Raw genomic sequence first — 19,792 nt, 5'->3', positions numbered from 1 at the left:
GGAAATGAAGGTTTGTGCCAATTGGGGTAAGTGTAGGCAGGGGATTAAAGGGAGAAGACATCTCTTACCTCCACAGGACAAAACCATTTTAATGGGACATTTCCTAGCCAAGATGCAAGTGCAAAGGATTACATTACCCCAAGGACACTGCAAAGCCCTCCCAGTGGAAACCCTCCTTTGTTTTGCCCCCTCCCCCCAAAAGCCTCTTTATGCTCCTAGAGTTCCATGAATGGCCACTTTCACCTTTGGGGCCCTGGCAGATCCCTCAAGATCCCTACTCTCAGACTCTGAAATAGAAACTAGAGTTATCTGGGCACTTCCTGCTGATCTGGTGTTGTAGTAGTAATTGTTGCCGTTGCCGTTGTTGTTGATTTTAAATTTATTGTTTCCAGCCATTTCTAGACTTTGTGTCACCAGCACTAGGATCTGAGGGACAAGAATTTAACTTCCAAATCAACTGAGACGATCTATTCCTGTGGCCAATAGTCAAGGATTCTGGGAGTTGCCTAGGTATAGAGCAGTGGTCCCCAACCTTGGCCCTCCAGATGTTCTTGGACTTCAACTCCCAGAAATCCTGGCCAGCAGAGGTGGTGATGAAGGCTTCTGGGAGTTGTAATCCATGAACATCTGGAGGCCCAAGGTTGGGGACCACCGGTATAGAGGACTCAAAAGTGGTTTACCAGGTCCCTTTTTCTGGAAACACCTTGGGACTGTGCAGCTTGGCCAAGGTTACACAGGCTGGCTCTTTCCTCAGGAGACACAGTGGGGAATCCAACTCCTGACCTATGACTCCACTGCAAGATGCCCATTTCACTGAGCTATTTTAATTCTTATTTATCAAAGCTGTCCATTATTTGACTGAAATGTTAATTTCATTTCCACCCAAGTCTTAGGAATGTTTTTCATTTATGTTATTTCCTGCCTCTGGTTTCTTACGCCCTTGACAGTACTCTCCCTAGCTGCTATGATTATATTACAGTCACCTATAAGCTTGCATTCAGTTCAACCTTTCAAAATGAAATTTCTTCAAATAGATTAAATTATATATAGCTCATATAGATATAAAAGGGCACTACAGAATGAGGATTCCAAATGTCAGCTTGTGAACTCTTTTTTACACTCCCATTTCTAACTTTTCCTTCTGACCTGAGAATGCTTACCAAGGATGACTAGTTCTATGTCCCCTTTATATCCAGACATGTAGGTACAACTGAGAGAGGAAGCATGGTGTAGTGGAGCCCTTGGTCCAAATCCCTGCTTGAAATTCACTCTGGAATGGTAGTGGTGGTGATGCCACTGGTAAAACCACTCCTTAAATATTTCACATACCTTAAAAACCCTACAAAGGTTTGCCAAAAATACGATGCAGTTCGATGACACGTAACAACAAGGTTTGCTCCCAATATTTATCTAATCTATTGAAACATTTATGTGCTGCCTTTCTTTCTGGACTTTCTGATTAGAGTCCTTCATGCAGAATTCATCTAGAACAGGGGTTGGCAAGGGTTGTTATCCAATTTGTGTACCCAGCAGCTTCCATGTAGTACATGGAGCCCAGAAGTAGCCACCTAGAGTGATTTTTTCCCTTTTAAAAAAGGATTAAAAACTTGGTAGGGGGAGGTATAAGTGCCTTAGGAGACTCCTCAGGATCCCTGATGTGAAAACCACAAGTCCTGGAGGCTTTGGAACAACTGGCCATTTTTGGCTCCTGGGGCCCCTCAAAAATGCCACAGAATAGTTGTCTGCAGCTCATAGGCTGTTCTTTGGCTTCCTTTGGCCTAGAAAATAAACCTTCACTCACTTTCGCACACTGACTGTGCTCGAAGACATCATATGCGAATCTACTTATCTAGGCAGATAAGCTGATACCTTGTCTCCTCCCAAAGACAGCTTGGTAAATGTACTTTTAAGACAACCATCAGCAATTACTATTTGCAACATTTACACCTCTATTTCCCCACATCCTTGCTCACAGATAAATATCTTCCTACTCAGATAACACTCCAATCCTCTGGCAGAGGGGCTTACAGTTTGAAGACATACCTGGAGGAGCAGGATTGCCTTGACCCATCTCACGCTGGATTCAAGGCCTGCTGGTGTACTGAGGTGACACTGGTGATGCTGCAGAATGACCTTTTAAGGGAGGCTGACAGGGGCAGGTGCAACCCCTGTTAGTACTCCTAGATCTCTCAGCAGTGTTTGATACCATCAACCATGGTGTCCTCCTGGACAGGTTCTCTGAGGTTGGGATTGGGGGCTTAGCATTGAGCTGGCTCCAATCCTTCCTCGGGGACTGCGTCCAGAGAATTCAGCTAAGGGAGGATGTGCCGGCACCTTGGACTCTATCGAATGGGGTTCCTCAGAGGTCAGCATTATCCCCAATGCTGTTCAATATCTATGTTAACTTATTGGGGGAGGTCATCAGGAGATCTGCAGTAAGAGGTCATCAGTACAATTCTATCTCTCCATTACCACCTCTGCAGTAGATGCAGTCCAGATGCTTGAGTATTGCCTGGTTTCAGTACTGGAAAGGACTAGGGCTAAGAGGCTGAAACTGAACCTGGACAAAACAGAGATTTTACTCCTGGGTGTGTGTGTGAAACAACCTCTGATAGGTTAGGGAAGATGGTCCCTAGGCTGGATAGTACTTCCCTCCAGTTAAGTGACCAAGTATATCCTTGGGTGTTCTTAGGGACCCGGCTCTTTCATGGGAGTCCCAGATTGCAGCTGTGTCCAGATCAGCCTTTAACCAGCTTAGGCTAATCACCTAACTTTGCCCCTATCTAGATGAGGACTCCCTCAGGACTTTGCAGGGCCTGGTCATCTCCCGGATTGACTACTGCAATGATCTCTATGTGGGGCTTCTGTTGAACTGATCTGGAGATTTCAGCAGGTCCAGAATGCGATAGCCAGACTGGTGATGGGTGTGAGTAACTTTGACCGCATCACTCTTTGTTGATTTTTCAGGAAGAGACTAAGAAAATGGTCCTCCTAGATATTTATATTAGGTAGCATGGGAGACAAGATGGAACTTTATGGCACTAGATGCACCAATGGCCATGTAGCCAAGGAGACTCATAGCAGGATGTTCTCAAATATCCTCTCCAGGAAAAATCAGAGCAGCCAAAAAACAGTACCACAGCCCCTCTCCCAAATGAAGCTCCAGAACGATCCAGTCACTGATGATGCTGAAAGCTGCTCATGAACCTAGTTTTAACAAGTCTCCACTATCCTAGCAGTCTTCCAGCATGTGCCTTTCTTCTTGTCTGTACTGGAAGCCAGATACCTAAGCACTCAGACAACTGACGTCCTCAATACCTAGAACTGAGATGTCATTGCACATTCCATTACTTTGCTCAGGAATGGAAAAATGGAGCTAGGCAGTAATAATTTAGGTTGGAAGGATACAGTTAGGGTCCCCCCCTTGCAAAGAAGTCTCACATGGTTTGTCATGGAGGTAATGAAACCCTGAGACACAACTGAGTTGTGACTGATTGCCCTTTGTGACTGATTGCCCTTTGGAATGCAAGGATAATGGATTTTGAGATAAAACCTCAGACTCACCCTTATCTTGTCTGGGACAGAGAGTGTCAAGTAAGGAGAGGCAAGGAGCTAACACAATCCTGCCCTCTCTTGAATGCCTAACGTAAGTTGCATGTACAGAAAACTAGTAGTAGACTGCTGAATAAGTTTCCTGAAATGAGATTGATAGAAGAGGAAAGCTCACCGCTTTATTATATCGTTATAATGATGATGATGATGATGATGATGATGATGATGATGATGATGATGATGATGATGATGATGATGATGATAGAACTTGAGAGAGAGAAGGGACTCTATGGATCATTGAGTCCTGCCCCGGTCAGAGTCCAGAGACCTGGATTCAAATCCGTTTTAATCCTTTGGGTAGTCACTTTCCATCATTCTAATTTCACAGGTTTGTTGTGAGGATAAAATGGGACGAACGTAAGCATTCCTGAATTCCTTGAAGAGCAGAACAGAAATCAATCAATCAGTAAATTAACCAACTATTAATCCCTATATTTCTTTATATTTGAATGGCAGAGAACACATGTAGGGCATAGTCAGCCACCAGTTAGCAATGACTCGTGATTAATTTCTCCTGAAAACAGTGAAGTGATGTTAGGTTCCAGCTGTTTCAGTGGGATTCCTGCTACTTGGTTCTTGTTATCTTTTACAAAATTTAGCTAATATAAGTCCCATGTACACTTGGGACTAAGAACCACTTCTCTCAATGGTACATCAAATAAATTTCTATAGTTTCAGGCAATTATATTATTAGTAATCTTATTTCAGATATATTTTATTTTCTCAGCCTTTATTTATTTAAATATTTTATTGTGCTTTTTCATGAATTGGAACAATTTTCTAGATTAAGGACCTCATAAAGTAATTTTAAAAGGTGGGGCATCTCTTTAAAAATTAGATCACAACAATTATATAATGCCTTACGAGGTGCAGGCAATTGTATTGATTAGAACTGAAATCGTTGTCACCTCAGAGTTAAACAAGGAAAGATTTTTAGGAAAAAAAAGAATATCCTTAAACTAAACTTGGGAAAGAATATAAGAATTCTGATTATAGCAAAGGCGGCATGGAAAGCACATGAGAAGACTTGAGTCAGGACCTCTTCTATAAAGAGTTTTAACTAAGATGACAATAAGGAATAGCTTTTAACTAAAGTGACAATAGGGAATATATATAGCATGGCAATTATGATGGGTACCATTGATTGACTGCACCAATGCAGTTTAAACAAAAAATGATATCACTTGTCAGACTGTTCAAGAATTTGCAAATGAAAACAGCTCTTCTGTGCTTCTAACATACCTGTTTTCATGTCAGAGATCACAGTCTTTCCCACTATTGCGGATTGCCTACAGGTTCTTTTCTGCCTGATGTTTATGCTAAACTTACAAACAACAACAACAACAAAAACTCTACAACCAGCTAGTGTTGCAAAATACAACCTTGCATGCTTCTCCTTTTAACACTGGGTGTCAGAAAAGAGCATGATGTGTAACTTCTGCTAAAACTTAACAATCCCCCCCCCTGAATCCTTGAGACATCCCCTTCCTTTCTGTTGCTTCTTTTGCTGGCTGTCTTTTCCTTCCTCTTCCATTTTCTGCCCTCTGAAGGCGACAGATGTAGTTCTAGACTATATAAAATAAAAGAACCAAATGCATGAGCTGTAAGGTTTTTGTTTGTTCGTTTCTTTGCTTCCTTTAACCAAGAAACACTCAGACTGATTCCAAGCTAGGGGGGTGAACCTAAGAAGTGAATAACCAAATTGCAGATCTCTCCAACACCGAATGTGTGGAATAGAATATTTGCTCTCACCACTGGTTTTATTTATTAAACAATAGCTGCAATGCTAATGTTCAGTGACATTTTTATGTCAATAGATAGTTACAGCAAAGGTGACATGGAAAGAACAGGGTACTTAGTCATTTTATGGCTGTGTGAATTCATTTATATACATTTACCCAGTATCAAGATGCACACGCCAGTCTTTAACACGGGGGCTTTGAGTGTGCTACATTTTTGCACACGTTTGGGTAAAATTGGGACAAAACAGAGGCGGCACTTGAACAGAAAATAGACTCCCCCTCATAAATAAGAGACAGTTGGAGCGCATGGTTTGTCCTTACTGCCCTGTTCCCTTGGCGAAATATATTTTTTATTAGCTGCCATTTCAAAACACTTTTCAAGCACTGACACAGACAGTTTCCAGAGAGGTGACCGTGGTTAGTCTGTCTGAGCAAAAACAAAAATGAAACCCCTTTGGCACCTGGAAAATGAAGACATATATTTCAGTGTGAGCTTTCAAACTAATACTTCAGACGCACACACCCGTGGGCCTTAGGCCGTATTGATGAAGTTGGGAAAAGCAAAAGTTACTGGTGCTACACCTTCAATGCCCAGAGTGTGCTGAGTCCTACATAGCAGTTGCAAGACTGAGAAAGCGCCTTGTGACCATTCTTGGAACCAGCATATATCTAATAAGAGCCTGCCCACACTGGCATATTGTTATCATATATGGTTCCCTGATAGGATTGTTTGGCACAGAAAAAGCGACCTGCCCCACTTGTGTTTCTACTTAAAATTATTCATCCTTATTCATTTTATTGTGGTGCCAAAGCTTTGGCTCTTCTGGTGCTAATCAAAGCCATCTATTAGTGTCCCTGTTAGGCCCAACAAGGTGTGTGTGTCTGTTGGTGGCCAGTAGGGCCATTAGGCCTGGGCCTCACCTCACAGGAGGCTTCACTTCAGCCAAGAGTGTATGGCTGTCATGCATTCTACAAATAAAATAATATAACATGGGGACTTTAATATAAATATATATACACCACCATTTACATTAAAATATTTTACCTATCCTCCCAAGCAGTAAGAGGGCCTCACTAAGGACCCGATTACTATAGCAACATTAGAGGGGCGAGCAAAGTTACCTTCCTATCTGGTGTGTAAAAAGAATTGCTCCTTTGAGGCAGCTTCAACCATGATGGTGCAGGGCTGCTTGTGGATCTGCTATGAATATATCAAGAAGCTAACGTCTCAGATCAGCTCCACATTCAGCCCAAGCATTTCTGTACGCCATGAGGAAGTATCCTCATGAATGAGCTTTCAACTGCATTTTCACAACATAAATAAATCACTGAGAAACTAATTTAATATGTGTCTGTGTTGGTTTTGTGATATCGCTGCATTCAGAGTTGATTCTCATGTTATCTCTATGGTGTGGCATTTAAGTCTCATGGCATTCTGCTAGCATTCATAATATACAAAAGGACATGGCAGAGGTGGGGGATGTGATTATTTCCCTGAGAATTTCCCTGAATATCTCTGATTCTGAAGGCAGTAGAATAACCACATTCATCCCTTTCCTCCCTCTTTCAAATGTTACTAGCATCATACGGGACCAAGCTGTGCCAAATTCTGGAAAAGAAACATACAAATCATTCTTGACTAGCACACATTTTGGATGTCAACAAGGGTGGATGTCCCACTGCAAACACTCAAGCGTTCATACACAGGTTTTGAGGAGGTGCTGGCAGCGGGAATATGTACTGCTTTATTCTAATGGTTGCCCAAGACAGATAGATAATGTACTTCAGAAAGCATCTGTCTGTTCATATGTAATCAAAGAAGCACGCCAAGCATCAAATGTGAGTGTAGTTTCCAGCTTGGCCCCTCTGCTGAATTGAAAACAAATCATGAGGTGTGAAATACCATATAATTGCATTTCTCAAGTACAGTTCAAAGCCTGTCAAAAGCTCCCCCAACCTGTTTTTTCACTCTTGGGTCATAGCAAGGCTCTTTTGCACATCCATGCACAGTATTTGATGGGTCATCCCCTAATCTGATGGGCCATCACACAGTACTGGATGCCTCATACTTTATCACTCAAAGATTTTTTCCCACTAATGGTAGGAAGTGCAAAGGGATGGACAACTGTGGCTCAGTTTTGCACAGAAGCTCCCATAGTCCCACAACATTGGTAGTGGTAGCTATAGATGAAGGGGAGTGGCAGGCAGAAACAACAACAACAACTACAAGGCCAGAGTTGATCACCTCCACTTTATGATATAAGAAGAATTAGAATTAGACATTCATCAAATATGTCCCATTGAGCACTGAAAACGTCATATAAAATTTCCTGGCTGATATGGTCCTTTCTTGTGCATCCTGGACATCACGGGCTGTTGAACATAGGCTTGTAAAGTTGGAAGGAATTCCAAGGACCACCCATTTCAAACCCCTTCCCAGGCAGGGATCCAGAGCTAAAGCATCCATGACAGACGGGCATCTACCATCTAAAGGGCACTGATGAAGGCGAGTCCATTGCTTTCTGACAAGTCAACTACCTTTGATAAGTTGATGTCAATCCCATCCTTTGACCAATGCTGCAAGGGAAAGGGGATTTTCCTGCCTTTAATGATAACCACTGGAAAGAAAGAGAGAGTGCCTTTGAGGCCGGCCACGTGCACCACTGACAGTTAGCCAAACCGCAGATTCACGCTTGGATGATGCTGACTGTGGTGCTCTCTCTGTCCACCGCCAGGTCCTTATTGTTAGCTTTATGATAAAGGGAGGTGCATCTCTTCTCCATTGATCAGCTTGTTGGAATAGCTTGCAGGTCCCACAAATAAATACTTTATCTGCTAACCATGACTTTCAGCAGTGATGAAATCCCAGTGTGAACAGCAAGGCAACTAGACATCAAGAGAACGTTCTTGTCTGAATTCACACATGAAGATGTTTCTTTACTGTTGTCTCACTCTCATACAAAGCCATGTGCCCACCTTAAGTGGTGTGATGAGCAAGCACTTAGTATGATCTCCAAATGTTATTGTGGGGAGTCCCATCAACTCCCACTATAAGCTGTGGTGGAGAAGGTAGTTGATAGGAGTGGATGTTTGCCTACTTTTGGAGGCCCATATACTTCCTTCCCTTCATCTACAGTTCTGGTCTGATTCACCAAATCCAAAAGAATTTGCCTAATCAGGAAGTTTTTCTACACTTACCAAGGGCATGGCATTAGTTCTTTTCAGTATTATGTCTTCAAAGTCTTTTTATCTTTGGCAGTCTAAAATGAGTTATTCTCTTCTCTTGCATTTATTTTCTGTACCAGTAGGCTCCTTTCTTCCTTTCAGTTTTTTGTTTCATCAATTCCACTGAATGAATTTCATTGCTAGGAATTCTGGCATATCTGACATCTTTCTAATTTCCCTCTTACTCTCACAAATTTTTGGTGAATACATAACTGTTTCTCAGAGTTCCAGTTTCCTTTAATCTCCTGATAATCGCTTTCCTTCATTCATGGCCTTCGCACTCCTTCTGACTTCCATTATTCTCCTTTGGATCTGGCCCAAAACTGTGCTTGTGAACTTATTAGATTTTTGCCTATTAACATAATGATATCTACTGAGTTGTGTGCTACAAAGACTGCCTCTAGTGCCTTTAAATGTCTACCTTAATGTCTTATGTGTCAACTAAAATTCCCAATACTGGCACTTTAATGATCTTTATAAGGAAAAGCTAGAATTGTAATAATTATGTAAATTTCACCCCAAGGGGGATTTTATTCTCACAGGAATCTTAAAACTACAATGTATAGTCATCTGACTCAGCTGGCTGTAACTGTGTGGAAAACCCAATGCCTGGGGTTTTAGCTTTCCATATAAAACTCCAAAATGACATAAAATTATCAGAATAAAAGCTTCAGTATTTCAGTGTGCTCAAAAGCTGATTTACAGCAAATATTTTTCTGTTTATTGCCATGAGGAAAACTAGCATCTTCCATTCCCTAATTATAAATAAGGAAACAAATTTGCAACCATGAAACTGTGTGGTATGTAGCATCTCAACATTCACATCACTCCACAGACAACAGAACATTAGTAACCATGATCTTCTTCCATCAAGCTGAACATCCTGATGCAGGAGTTTTGGGGCATGTTGTGTCCAACCAACCTCATATGGTGCAAATAACATGGGTTGGTTACATTGGTACACACCAGGGCTATATCTACAATATCCCCTAAAACCCTAAATCTGTAGCATTACTTGAAACCTGTGCTTTCCAGTTCTGCCTGGTCCATGAAACATTTTCTGTATGGTACAAACTTGGAAACTTTACTTTTAAAAGACTATAACTCCCAGAATCCCATGGTGACTAGCCAGGTTGGCTAGGGATTATCGGTGATGTAGTCCAAAAAAAGGAACATTTCTAATTTTTTCAGATGCTGATCTGTAAAACAGCACAGCTTCCAAATCAAGAAGGGAGTCAGTCAGTTTAGATTTCTATTGTTAGGTGGAGAATTTTAATTTTCCCTTCCTTCCACCTGAAAACTGTTATCTAGCCTTGCCACAGAAATACACTGAGTTTTCTCGTTATGGCCAAGAAGGAAAGAAAAGTGAATTTTGGAACAACAGGGAATCCACAACCTTCTCTAATACATGAAAAGTCAATGATGGGGTGTGTGTGTTTTTAAGTAAGTTTTCTATGTTTTTTTTCCCTTTTAACTTACCATTGTAGTTTCTGCAATAGACCCAAAGCTGTTGATGAAAATATTGCAGCTGACATTCACTGGAGGGCCTGAAATACAAGAAAAGATTTGTCAGGCTTTCTTTGGTTGAGAACTGACACCAGAGCAAATCACCACTGCCAACTGTGCCTCCCGGAATGCTAGAAGTGAACATAGTCCATTGTTAAATGGTCCTCAAGTTACTGGATATTATGTCTGATTAGATGACAGTTTTCTTTTCCTGCCCTCCTATATAGTGCCAGTTGCATTGCTTTGTATGGTGTATTCAAAATTTAAGATGGAAGGATGTTCTCTCTTCTCTGTGGCCAGAGACTGCAACAGCTGGTGGATTCTGGTGTTTGCCTGTTTTTTGTCTGAAGAAAAGCCCCCCCCCCAACATTGAGCGCAACCCTGTTTCTCCTTCATGCACTGAGATCTTATCTTTTTCAACTGTTCCAAGCTGGGATGTGAAAGACTTACACGAATGCCTATGGACGAGAGGGAAAAACAAGGGATGGCCTAGCAGGAGGATGCCTTTGTTGTAGCAGCAGACTCTGTGACCACTGTTCATACTATTCTACATATATTACCAGATCATAGTATAAATGAGTTGGAAGATGCCTATAAGGGTATTGAGCACAACCTCCTACTCAATGCAGGAATCCAAATCAAAGCAGATCTGACAGATGGTTGTCCAATTTTCTCTTGAATGCCTCTATTTAAAAGAAAATTGATCCATGAGCCTTAAGGACTTGAGGAGATATAAGTGAAATAAGTGTTAAGTTTTTGAACTTTGAAGGATTTTATTATGTTTAATATACTGTTGTGTTTTATTATTTATGTAAGCCACCCAGAGTAGACTTTGTCTAAGGGGGCGGGGTAAAAGTCTAATAAAAGTAAAGTAGAAATAAAGTAAGATATCTAACTAGATCTTGGAAATGCTGTGGGTTTTGGACTACAATTTTTTTGGACTGCATTACGCTGAATCTGCTTTATGACAATCTTTTTGCGATCGCAAAACGATGATCTAAATGGGGGAATTTCGCTTAGCGATGATCGGTTCCCTGCTTCGGGAACCGATTTTCGCTTTACGAAGATCAAAAACAGCTGATTGTCAGGTGTTCAAAATTCAGGAACTGATTTTCGCTTTACGATGGTCAAAAACAGCTGATTGTCAGGCGTTCAAAATGGCCACTGGGTGCTTAAAATGGCTCCCTGCTGTGCTTAGGGACGGATTCCTCGCTATACAGGCAGCAAAAATGGCCGCCGTATGGAAGATCTTTGCTGGACGGTGAGTTTTTACCCTATTGGAACACATTGAACGGGTTTCAATGCGTTTCAATGGGTTTTTAATTTTCACTTTACGATGTTTTCACGTAACGGCGATTTTCCTGGAACGGATTATCGTCGTTAAGTGAGGCACCACTGTATTAGATGACACGAGGGACTGCAGTGCTAAACTGACATGGTTCCCTGGAGTCCCACCACCTGAAGACCTTCATCTCATAAACTCTGCACTATAAAACTCAAAAAGTCACATTAGCTAAAAAATGCAGAAAGCTTAGCCTGTCCTTTTGAAGATGTGGATGGCACCAAAGGGTAACCAGACCTGGCAACAGCCACAGAGGGCTCCAGGAGGGAGCAAGGATTAGAGAGAGAGAGAGAGAGAGTGAAAGAGCTATATGGAGGATAGCATGCACCAAGGTTTGCTCTCTAGCTCAGTTTTCTGTTTAACACCTCTTATTATTTACAGTTGTACCTTGAAAAGATTACAGGATTAAACAAGCCAGCAAAGCTATTCCAAAATATAAATAAATCTTTGTGAATAGCTGCAGCACCAGCAGACTGCAACATTCAGTGAGGTTTTAACCGGAGCTTCCTTTGGGACCTGACCGGACGAGCGTGCCTGCTGACAGAGGGAACAAGAGACCATCTGCCAGCCACAGCCCACTGGGTGAGAGGCAGTGGAACTGTGGTCGGCCCCCTGTTGGATGCCAGCCCTTTCTCAAGGGAGCTGGCTCAACCTTCCCCTGTGCTGGCAGGATCAGGCCCTGCTGCTCCCGGCTGCCTCATCTCCTACCAACACCGGCCACCTGGCCCAGGGGGAGAGAAAGTTTTTAACCAGAGCTTCCTTTGGGACCTGACCGGACGAGCGTGCCTGCTGACAGAGGGAACAAGAGACCATCTGCCGGCCACAGCGCACTGGGTGAGAGGCAGTGGAACTGTGGTCGGCCCCCTGTTGGATGCCAGCCCTTTCTCAAGGGAGCTGGCTCAACCTTCCCCTGTGCTGGCAGGATCAGGCCCTGCTGCTCCCGGCTGCCTCATCTCCTACCAACACCGGCCACCTGGCCCAGGGGGAGAGAAAGGTTTTAACCGGAGCTTCCTTTGGGACCTGACCGGACGAGCGTGCCTGCTGACAGAGGGAACAAGAGACCATCTGCCGGCCACAGCGCACTGGGTGAGAGGCAGTGGAACTGTGGTCGGCCCCCTGTTGGATGCCAGCCCTTTCTCAAGGGAGCTGGCTCAACCTTCCCCTGTGCTGGCAGGATCAGGCCCTGCTGCTCCCGGCTGCCTCATCTCCTACCAACACCGGCCACCTGGCCCAGGGGGAGAGAAAGGTTTTAACCGGAGCTTCCTTTGGGACCTGACCGGACGAGCGTGCCTGCTGACAGAGGGAACAAGAGACCATCTGCCGGCCACAGCCCACTGGGTGAGAGGCAGTGGAACTGTGGTCGGGCCCCTGTTGGATGCCAGCCCTTTCTCAAGGGAGCTGGCTCAACCTTCCCCTGTGCTGGCAGGATCAGGCCCTGCTGCTCCCGGCTGCCTCATCCCCCTCTCAACATGAGCTACATGGCTGGGAGGGAGAGAAGGGGCTTTAGAAAAGTTTTATTTTATATATGTTTTAAATGTTTTTAAATTGTTATTAATTGCCATCAGTGAAGAAGAGACCCACAGTGGATCTAATGGAACAGGAAGGGGGGAGGGTGTTGGAGGGGGCAGCCATTGAGGTGGTGCTGGGTAGGGGAAGGAATGGCGGTGGGGGTAGGACATGCCCGCGTAGGAGAAGAGAGGTTAGATATCTTACATCTATCCCCTCTTCTAGTTCTACCCCCAACCAGATGGTATCAGGCGACCATATCAGCAAACCCTCGAGCCACACGGTGCTGTTGATGAACGCCAGGTCAGTACAAAATAAAACTGCCCTCATCCATGATGTAATTCTGGATGAGGGGTCTGACCTGGCGTGCATTACTGAGACCTGGGTGGGAGAGGAGGGTGGTGTTCCCCTCTCCCAGCTATGTCCGCCTGGGTACTCAGTCCAGCACCAGGGTCGCTCAGAGGGTCGGGGAGGGGGAGTTGCTATAGTCTATAGGAGTTCTATCTCCTTGACCAGGCTTCCTGTCCCTTTGAGAGGAGGTCTCGAGGGCCTGTATTGTGTGTTGGGCTCGCGAGACAGGTTAGGGATTCTGTTGGTGTACCGCCCACCCTGCTGCGTACCAACAGTCTCCCTGCCTGAGCTGACAGAGGTAGTCTCGGACCTGATGTTGAGGACTCCCAGGCTGTTGGTGCTGGGGGACTTCAACATCCATGCCGAGGCTGCCTTGACTGGGGCGGCTCAGGACTTCATGGCCACCATGACAACCATGGGGCTGTCTCAATGTGTCATCGGTCCGACGCATGAGAAGGGCCACACCTTGGACCTGGTTTTCTCAACGGGACTGGAAGATGGTGGTTTGGATGTGGAGGGGCTGGTCGTGACCCCATTGTCATGGTCAGACCACTTCCTGGTCAAGTTCAGTCTATTAGCGTCTTCTTCCCTCTGCAAGGGTGGGGGATCTATTAAGATGATCCGCCCTCGGAGACTAATGGATCCAGATGGATTCCTGAATGCTCTGGGGGATTATCCGTCTGATATGGTCGGCGCTCCTGTCGAAGCTCAGGTCACCCTATGGAATAGGGAGATGACCCGGGCAGTTGACACGATTGCGCCTAAGCGTCCTCTCCCTGCTCGCCGAGCCCAGACAGCTCCTTGGTATACTTCTGAACTGCGGGCGATGAAGCGAGAGGGGAGACGGCTGGAGCGCAGGTGGAGGAAATCCCGCTGGGAGTCCGATCGAACACGACTTAGAGCCCATTATCGGGCCTATTTCGTGGCAATACGGCTGGCGAAACGGCAATATTTCTCCAGCCGTATTGCTTCCTCAGAATGTCGTCCAGCAGAGCTGTTTCGGGTGGTCCGGGATCTTCTTCAACCGGGAAATCCGGTGGAGGTCCCGGACTGCTCATCAGCTCGCTGTGATGAGTTTGCTATACATTTTGAGGGAAAAATCGCTCAGATTCGCAGTGGGTTGGACTCCACAGTTACTGCAGAATCAGAGGATGTGTCCAGTGCGCCGTGCTTAGGTCCAGTATTAATGGATGAGTTTCAATTGTTGAGACCTGATGATGTGGACAGGGTGCTTGGATCTGTCCGTTCTACCACCACTCCGCTCGACCCTTGCCCATCCTGGCTAATTGGAAGATCAGCCAGGGGGGTTCGCACCTGGGTCCAGGAGGCCGTGAATGCCTCTCTGAGAGAGGGAGTGGTCCCTACCGCCTTGAAAGAGGCGGTGATTCGACCACTCCTTAAAAAGCCTAACCTGGACCCAATGCTGGTGGTCAACTACCGACCAGTGGCGAACCTCCCTTACTTGGGCAAGGTGTTGGAGCGGGTTGTGGCCGGGCAACTCCAGGCGCTGCTGGATGAAACGGATTTTCTGGATCCATTTCAATCGGGTTTCAGGCCGGGTTTTGGTACAGAGACTGCCTTGGTCGCCCTGTACGATGACCTTTGCCGGGAGAGAGACAGGGGGAGTGTGACCCTGTTGATACTCCTGGACCTCTCAGCGGCTTTCGACACCATCGACCATGGTGTCCTTCTGGATAGGCTGGCTGGGTTGGGAGTTGGGGGCACTGTTTTACAGTGGTTCCGCTCCTTCCTGGCTGACCGTGTCCAGAGGGTGGTGCTGGGGGACAGTTGCTCTGCCCCATGGCAGTTATGTCATGGGGTTCCTCAGGGCTCAATACTGTCCCCCATGCTGTTCAACATCTACATGAAACCGCTGGGAGAGGTCATCAGGAGGTTTGGGCTGAGGAGTCAGCAATATGCTGACGATACTCAGCTCTACCTCTCGTTTTCCACCAATCCAGGTGAGGCAGTTTCTGTGCTGAACTCGTGTCTGGACCTGATAATGGACTGGATGAGGGTTAATAAATTGAAACTCAATCCAGACAAGACGGAAGTGCTGTTAGTGGGTGCTTCGCCGGACAGGCTGGAGGGCCATTTCCCCGCCCTGAATGGGGTTACACTCCCCCTAAGGGACAGGGTCCGCAGCTTGGGGGTGCTCCTGGACCCCAGTCTAACACTGGAAGCCCAGGTGGACTCGGTGGCCAGGGGCGCCTTCCTTCAGCTGCGGAAATTATACCAGCTACGGCCCTACCTGGACGAGCGGAGTCTCATGACAGTCACACATGCACTGGTAACATCCCGCATAGATTACTGCAATGCGCTTTACGTGGGGCTGCCTTTGAAGACGGTCCGGCGATTGCAACTGGTCCAGAATCGAGCTGCGCGGCTGGTGAGTGGTGCAGCTGCCACGGAACATATCAAGCCGATTCTGTATAAGTTACATTGGCTACCAGTTGCTGCCCGGGCCCAATTCAAAGTGCTTGTTTTGACATATAAAGCCCTAAACGGCTTGGGCCCTGGATACCTGAAGGACCGCCTCCTTCCATATGAACCTACCCGGCAGTTAAGATCTAGCCAGGGGGCCCTTTTGAAAGAGCCGTCCCTTAAGGAGGTAAGAGGGACGGCTTGTAGACAAAGGGCCTTTTCGGCAGCCGCCCCCAGACTATGGAATGCCCTCCCGACTGAGATTCGTCTGGCGCCGACATTGATGACATTTCGGCGCCAGGTCAAAACCTTCCTGTTCCAGAAGGCTTTTAATTGAAATTATATTAGCTGTGGGTCTGATGGCAATTTTAATTGTATTTTAATTGTATTTTAATTATTTTATCTTTTGCTATATTGAATTTTAATTATTGTAAGCCGCCCAGAGACCTCTGGGTAGTTTGGGCGGCATATAAATTGAATAAATAAATAATAATAATAAATAAATAATGTATCAATCTATATTCAGGGCTAGGATCTGGCTGACTGAACATGAAGGGGGGAAAGAGCGAGAAGAGCTCCATCCAGCTTCAAAGGCTTTGCCAGAAAACGGCTCTAACTGGCTGTCTAGACAACCCGAACCCCTTCTGGATTCCTGTGTAGAACTGGAAGTCTGGTTCACACAGGGAGGCCTGTTGCTTGCTGGCTTAAAAACAAAACAAAACACTTTAAACCACTGCTAGATGCTTGCTGCCTGGCCAAAAATCCTCCGTGTTTCTCCACATGATTACTGTAGGGCTGTGGAGGAGCACAGCCTCAGATAAACCTTTGTACAGTATCTTGCATTTTAACTGCAATTCTAAATGAACACTAGCTGGGGAGGAAGCTCATCTAAAATCAATGGGTTTACTTTTGAATCAATATTCCTACATGTTCCTTATTTTCCTAAGCACGTCCAGAGACATTTCCTATGAAGATGAGAGATGGCACAGGATGCTGGGAGTTCTTGCAGCAGATATTTAATTACAAATATATACGGTGAGCAGAGCATGTTGGGAGCAAGAGTAATCCAGTAATGACTAATGCTGTTGCTGCTTTGGATTTCAGAGCAACAAGGGTTAAGTTGTACATTCAGTCTGCAGAAAATACATATTCAGTGCATATAGGATGTGACATACTTCTGTGGGAGAGTAGGGGGACAATGGAACGAGTCCATAACTCAAGTGTTTTCTGCTCTTATCTTTTCCAGATTTACATATAGAGTGCTATTATTAAGCTTCTTTTCTTCCTCCTTCCGAAATCACATCCTGATTCCTGCTTTCTTTGTTAAAGAGTGAGAGCAGCACATGGGTCTCCATGAGCAGTTACAGAAGACAAATCTAGGGAATTCCATATATAAGTTCAAGAATCTTAGCTCCTGTACTATCAAAAATTCACACAAAAGACCAGCTAACGACACCCATCAATCACAGTGACAGATAATCTCTCCCCCTCATCACAACAATACACCCACAACAAAAAAAATATGCTGATCACCATAATCACCCATTCTCCTGAAAAGGACAAAAAGCTGATCCCACAGCTATAAATACTGAACTATCCAACAAACTGCACCAGAGCACAGACAGAGATCTGACTCCTGTCCTCTGAAGATGCTGGCCACAGAGACTGGTGAAACGATAGGAAGAAAAACCTTAAGAACACAACCAAACAGTTCAGAGAATCCACAATAACCATCGGATCCCGGCCATGAAAGCCTTTGAGAATACTGTACAAAAATGGATTTCTCTGAATATCATAAAGTGTAAGGTTTTCTATTTTTGACTAATACTAATACAGTGATTACTCCTTTTCAGCTCAGCACTAGGCCACTGCATTGTGCAAATATATCAAATAACCCAAAAAATAGTCAAGGAAAACTTGGTTCTGCTGTCTCTGCACAAGTTCAAACTACTACTCCCTTTGAGGAGCAATGCCTGAACATTATGGACAGCAATCGGTGTTGTGATCCAAGTGATAATCTGACGGGGAAAGTTTAGAGCAAATTTTGTTCTGAATCTGGGTTGACTTCATGAGAGCCAAATGTAATCAGGTTCTGCCTTGTGTCTCTCCTCTTTCCTGATCTACAACAATGCCACAAATAATGTCCTTTTGCACCTGTCCAGTACAGATAACATGAAAACTAGATAAGAACATTCAGTCTACATTAAGAAAAAACAACCCAGAAACACCTGATTTTAATTTGAGTGCAAGAAGTCAGAAATTTATTACAGCACAGAAGTATGATAAAATGTTAAAAAAAGGCAAAGGAACAGTTTCAAAGGATCTTTTTAAAAACCAACAACAGTGATGTATTTTGAATGAGGTTTGTCAGGCCTTTAAATTGCCCTAACTTTTGTATGTCCTGTTTGTATTTAAAATAATGTATAATTTTGAATGTGTATGCTAATACATGGTAATTATTTTCTTTATTCATATCAGTGTTGCACAATTTAAAATTTTAGGCACATATGAAATATAGTTAAAAATTAAAAACAAGTTAAAGTGTTAAAATAATTAGACTATTTTTAACCAGCGGCGGGTTGCTTCAATAGTGTTATCTTTGCCATTTACAGTGGTGCCTTGCAAGACGGGCGCTCCGTTTAGTGACGAAACCGCATTACGACAAGTTTTTTGCAATCGCAAAAGCGATTGCAAAATGACATTTTGAATGGGGGAATTTTGCTGCGCGATGATCGGTTCCCTGTTTTGGGAACCGATTTTCACTTCCCGACAATCAAAACAGCTGATCGTCGGGTTTTCAAAATGGCCACCGGGTGCTCAAAATGGCTCCCCACTGTGTTTAGGAGCCATTTTTTGCTGTACAGGCACCCGAAAATGGCTGCCCCTATGGAGGATCTTCGCTGGATGGTGAGTTCTTAGCCAATTGAAATGCATTAACCGGGTTTTGATGCGTTTCAATGGCTTTTTTATTTTCGCTTTACTATGTTTTCGTTCTACAGCGATTTCGCTGGAACAAATTAACGTTGTAATGCGAGGCTCCACTGTACTTGATCTTTTTTGTGCACATGATGTGGCATAAATTGCAAGGACATTAATATTACATTGATTGAATTTCTATATAGCTACAGAAAATTTGTCCTGTATCCAAGTAGCCTGATTTTGTGTGTGTGTGTGTTTAGTTGTTTAGTTGTGTCCGACTCTTCGTGACCCCATGGACCAGAGCACGCCAGGCCCTCCTATCTTCCACTGCCTCCCGGAGCCTGATTTTACTTAATTATTTTTCAATATTCCTACTTCATGTTGAAGTCTATTAAGTGACTTCCAAATGGTCCAGCCAGAGTCTTGTCTTGGTAGGAGACACTCTTCTACATTAATCTATTCGGCAAAGTGCATTGTTTTATTCTCCACAGATTTAGCTCAGTCTCTTCTGGTTTAATATTTAAAAGTTGTGATGAGTGCAGAAAACTTCCTCAATTTTAGCCATCATCTATTTATTTATTTATTTATTGGACTTATATACCGCCCCATAGCGCTACAAGCACTCTCCAGGCGGTTTACAATTTTTAATTATACAGGCTACACATCTAGGGGGTTGTTGTCCATGAAGTGGATGTGTTGGTGCTGTATTTTGTTCATTATTTGCTAGAAACTCTCAACATACTTCTGGAAGGGCAATACCAACCAAATAATGGACTTTTTCAATGGGAGTAGATTTCAGGCAGCCAGTATTAACCTTGAATGATCCATTCATTCATGAATATATGTGTTAATAAATGCTCCTGACCTTTTTTGGGTCACTTTCACGTTTGAGAAGAGCTGGCAATTATATAAGATTCATTCTAGCTGCAGGGGAAAGGCCTCTATTTAATGTATCTGGTGCTTCTCTTTAAAAGTGTCCGACGCTCCTCATATGTGAAGAGAGAACTAATGTCTCCCACGTTTTTTGTCTGGCAGTTCATGTGCAGCAAATAAACTTCACTATGCTCTAATGCTTTCCCTAACACTGGCTGTATTGAAAGCCATGGCCCCTGGCCATCTGGAGGGTGCATCAATTATGATAAAGGATGCTTTCTTGTCTTTTTCC

General features: G+C 44.2%; 1 protein-coding gene across 2 annotated transcripts in view; it reads right to left on the bottom strand.

Moving 5' to 3' along the window:
* Positions 1 to 19,792, bottom strand: part of GLRA1 (glycine receptor alpha 1) — a 127,643-nt gene that overhangs the window by 47,661 nt on the left and 60,190 nt on the right. For both annotated transcript variants that reach the window (XM_020813040.3, XM_020813041.3), the window contains exon 3: positions 10,059 to 10,126. In XM_020813040.3, coding sequence (XP_020668699.1) covers positions 10,059 to 10,126 — 68 coding nt within the window. The remainder of the gene's footprint in view (positions 1 to 10,058; positions 10,127 to 19,792) is intronic.

This window comes from Pogona vitticeps, chromosome 2 (assembly GCF_051106095.1).
Source record: "Pogona vitticeps strain Pit_001003342236 chromosome 2, PviZW2.1, whole genome shotgun sequence".
NCBI classification, from domain to species: domain Eukaryota; kingdom Metazoa; phylum Chordata; class Lepidosauria; order Squamata; family Agamidae; genus Pogona; species Pogona vitticeps.
The sequence above is the reverse complement of the archived record's forward strand: the minus strand, read 5'-3'. Positions and strand labels throughout refer to the sequence as shown.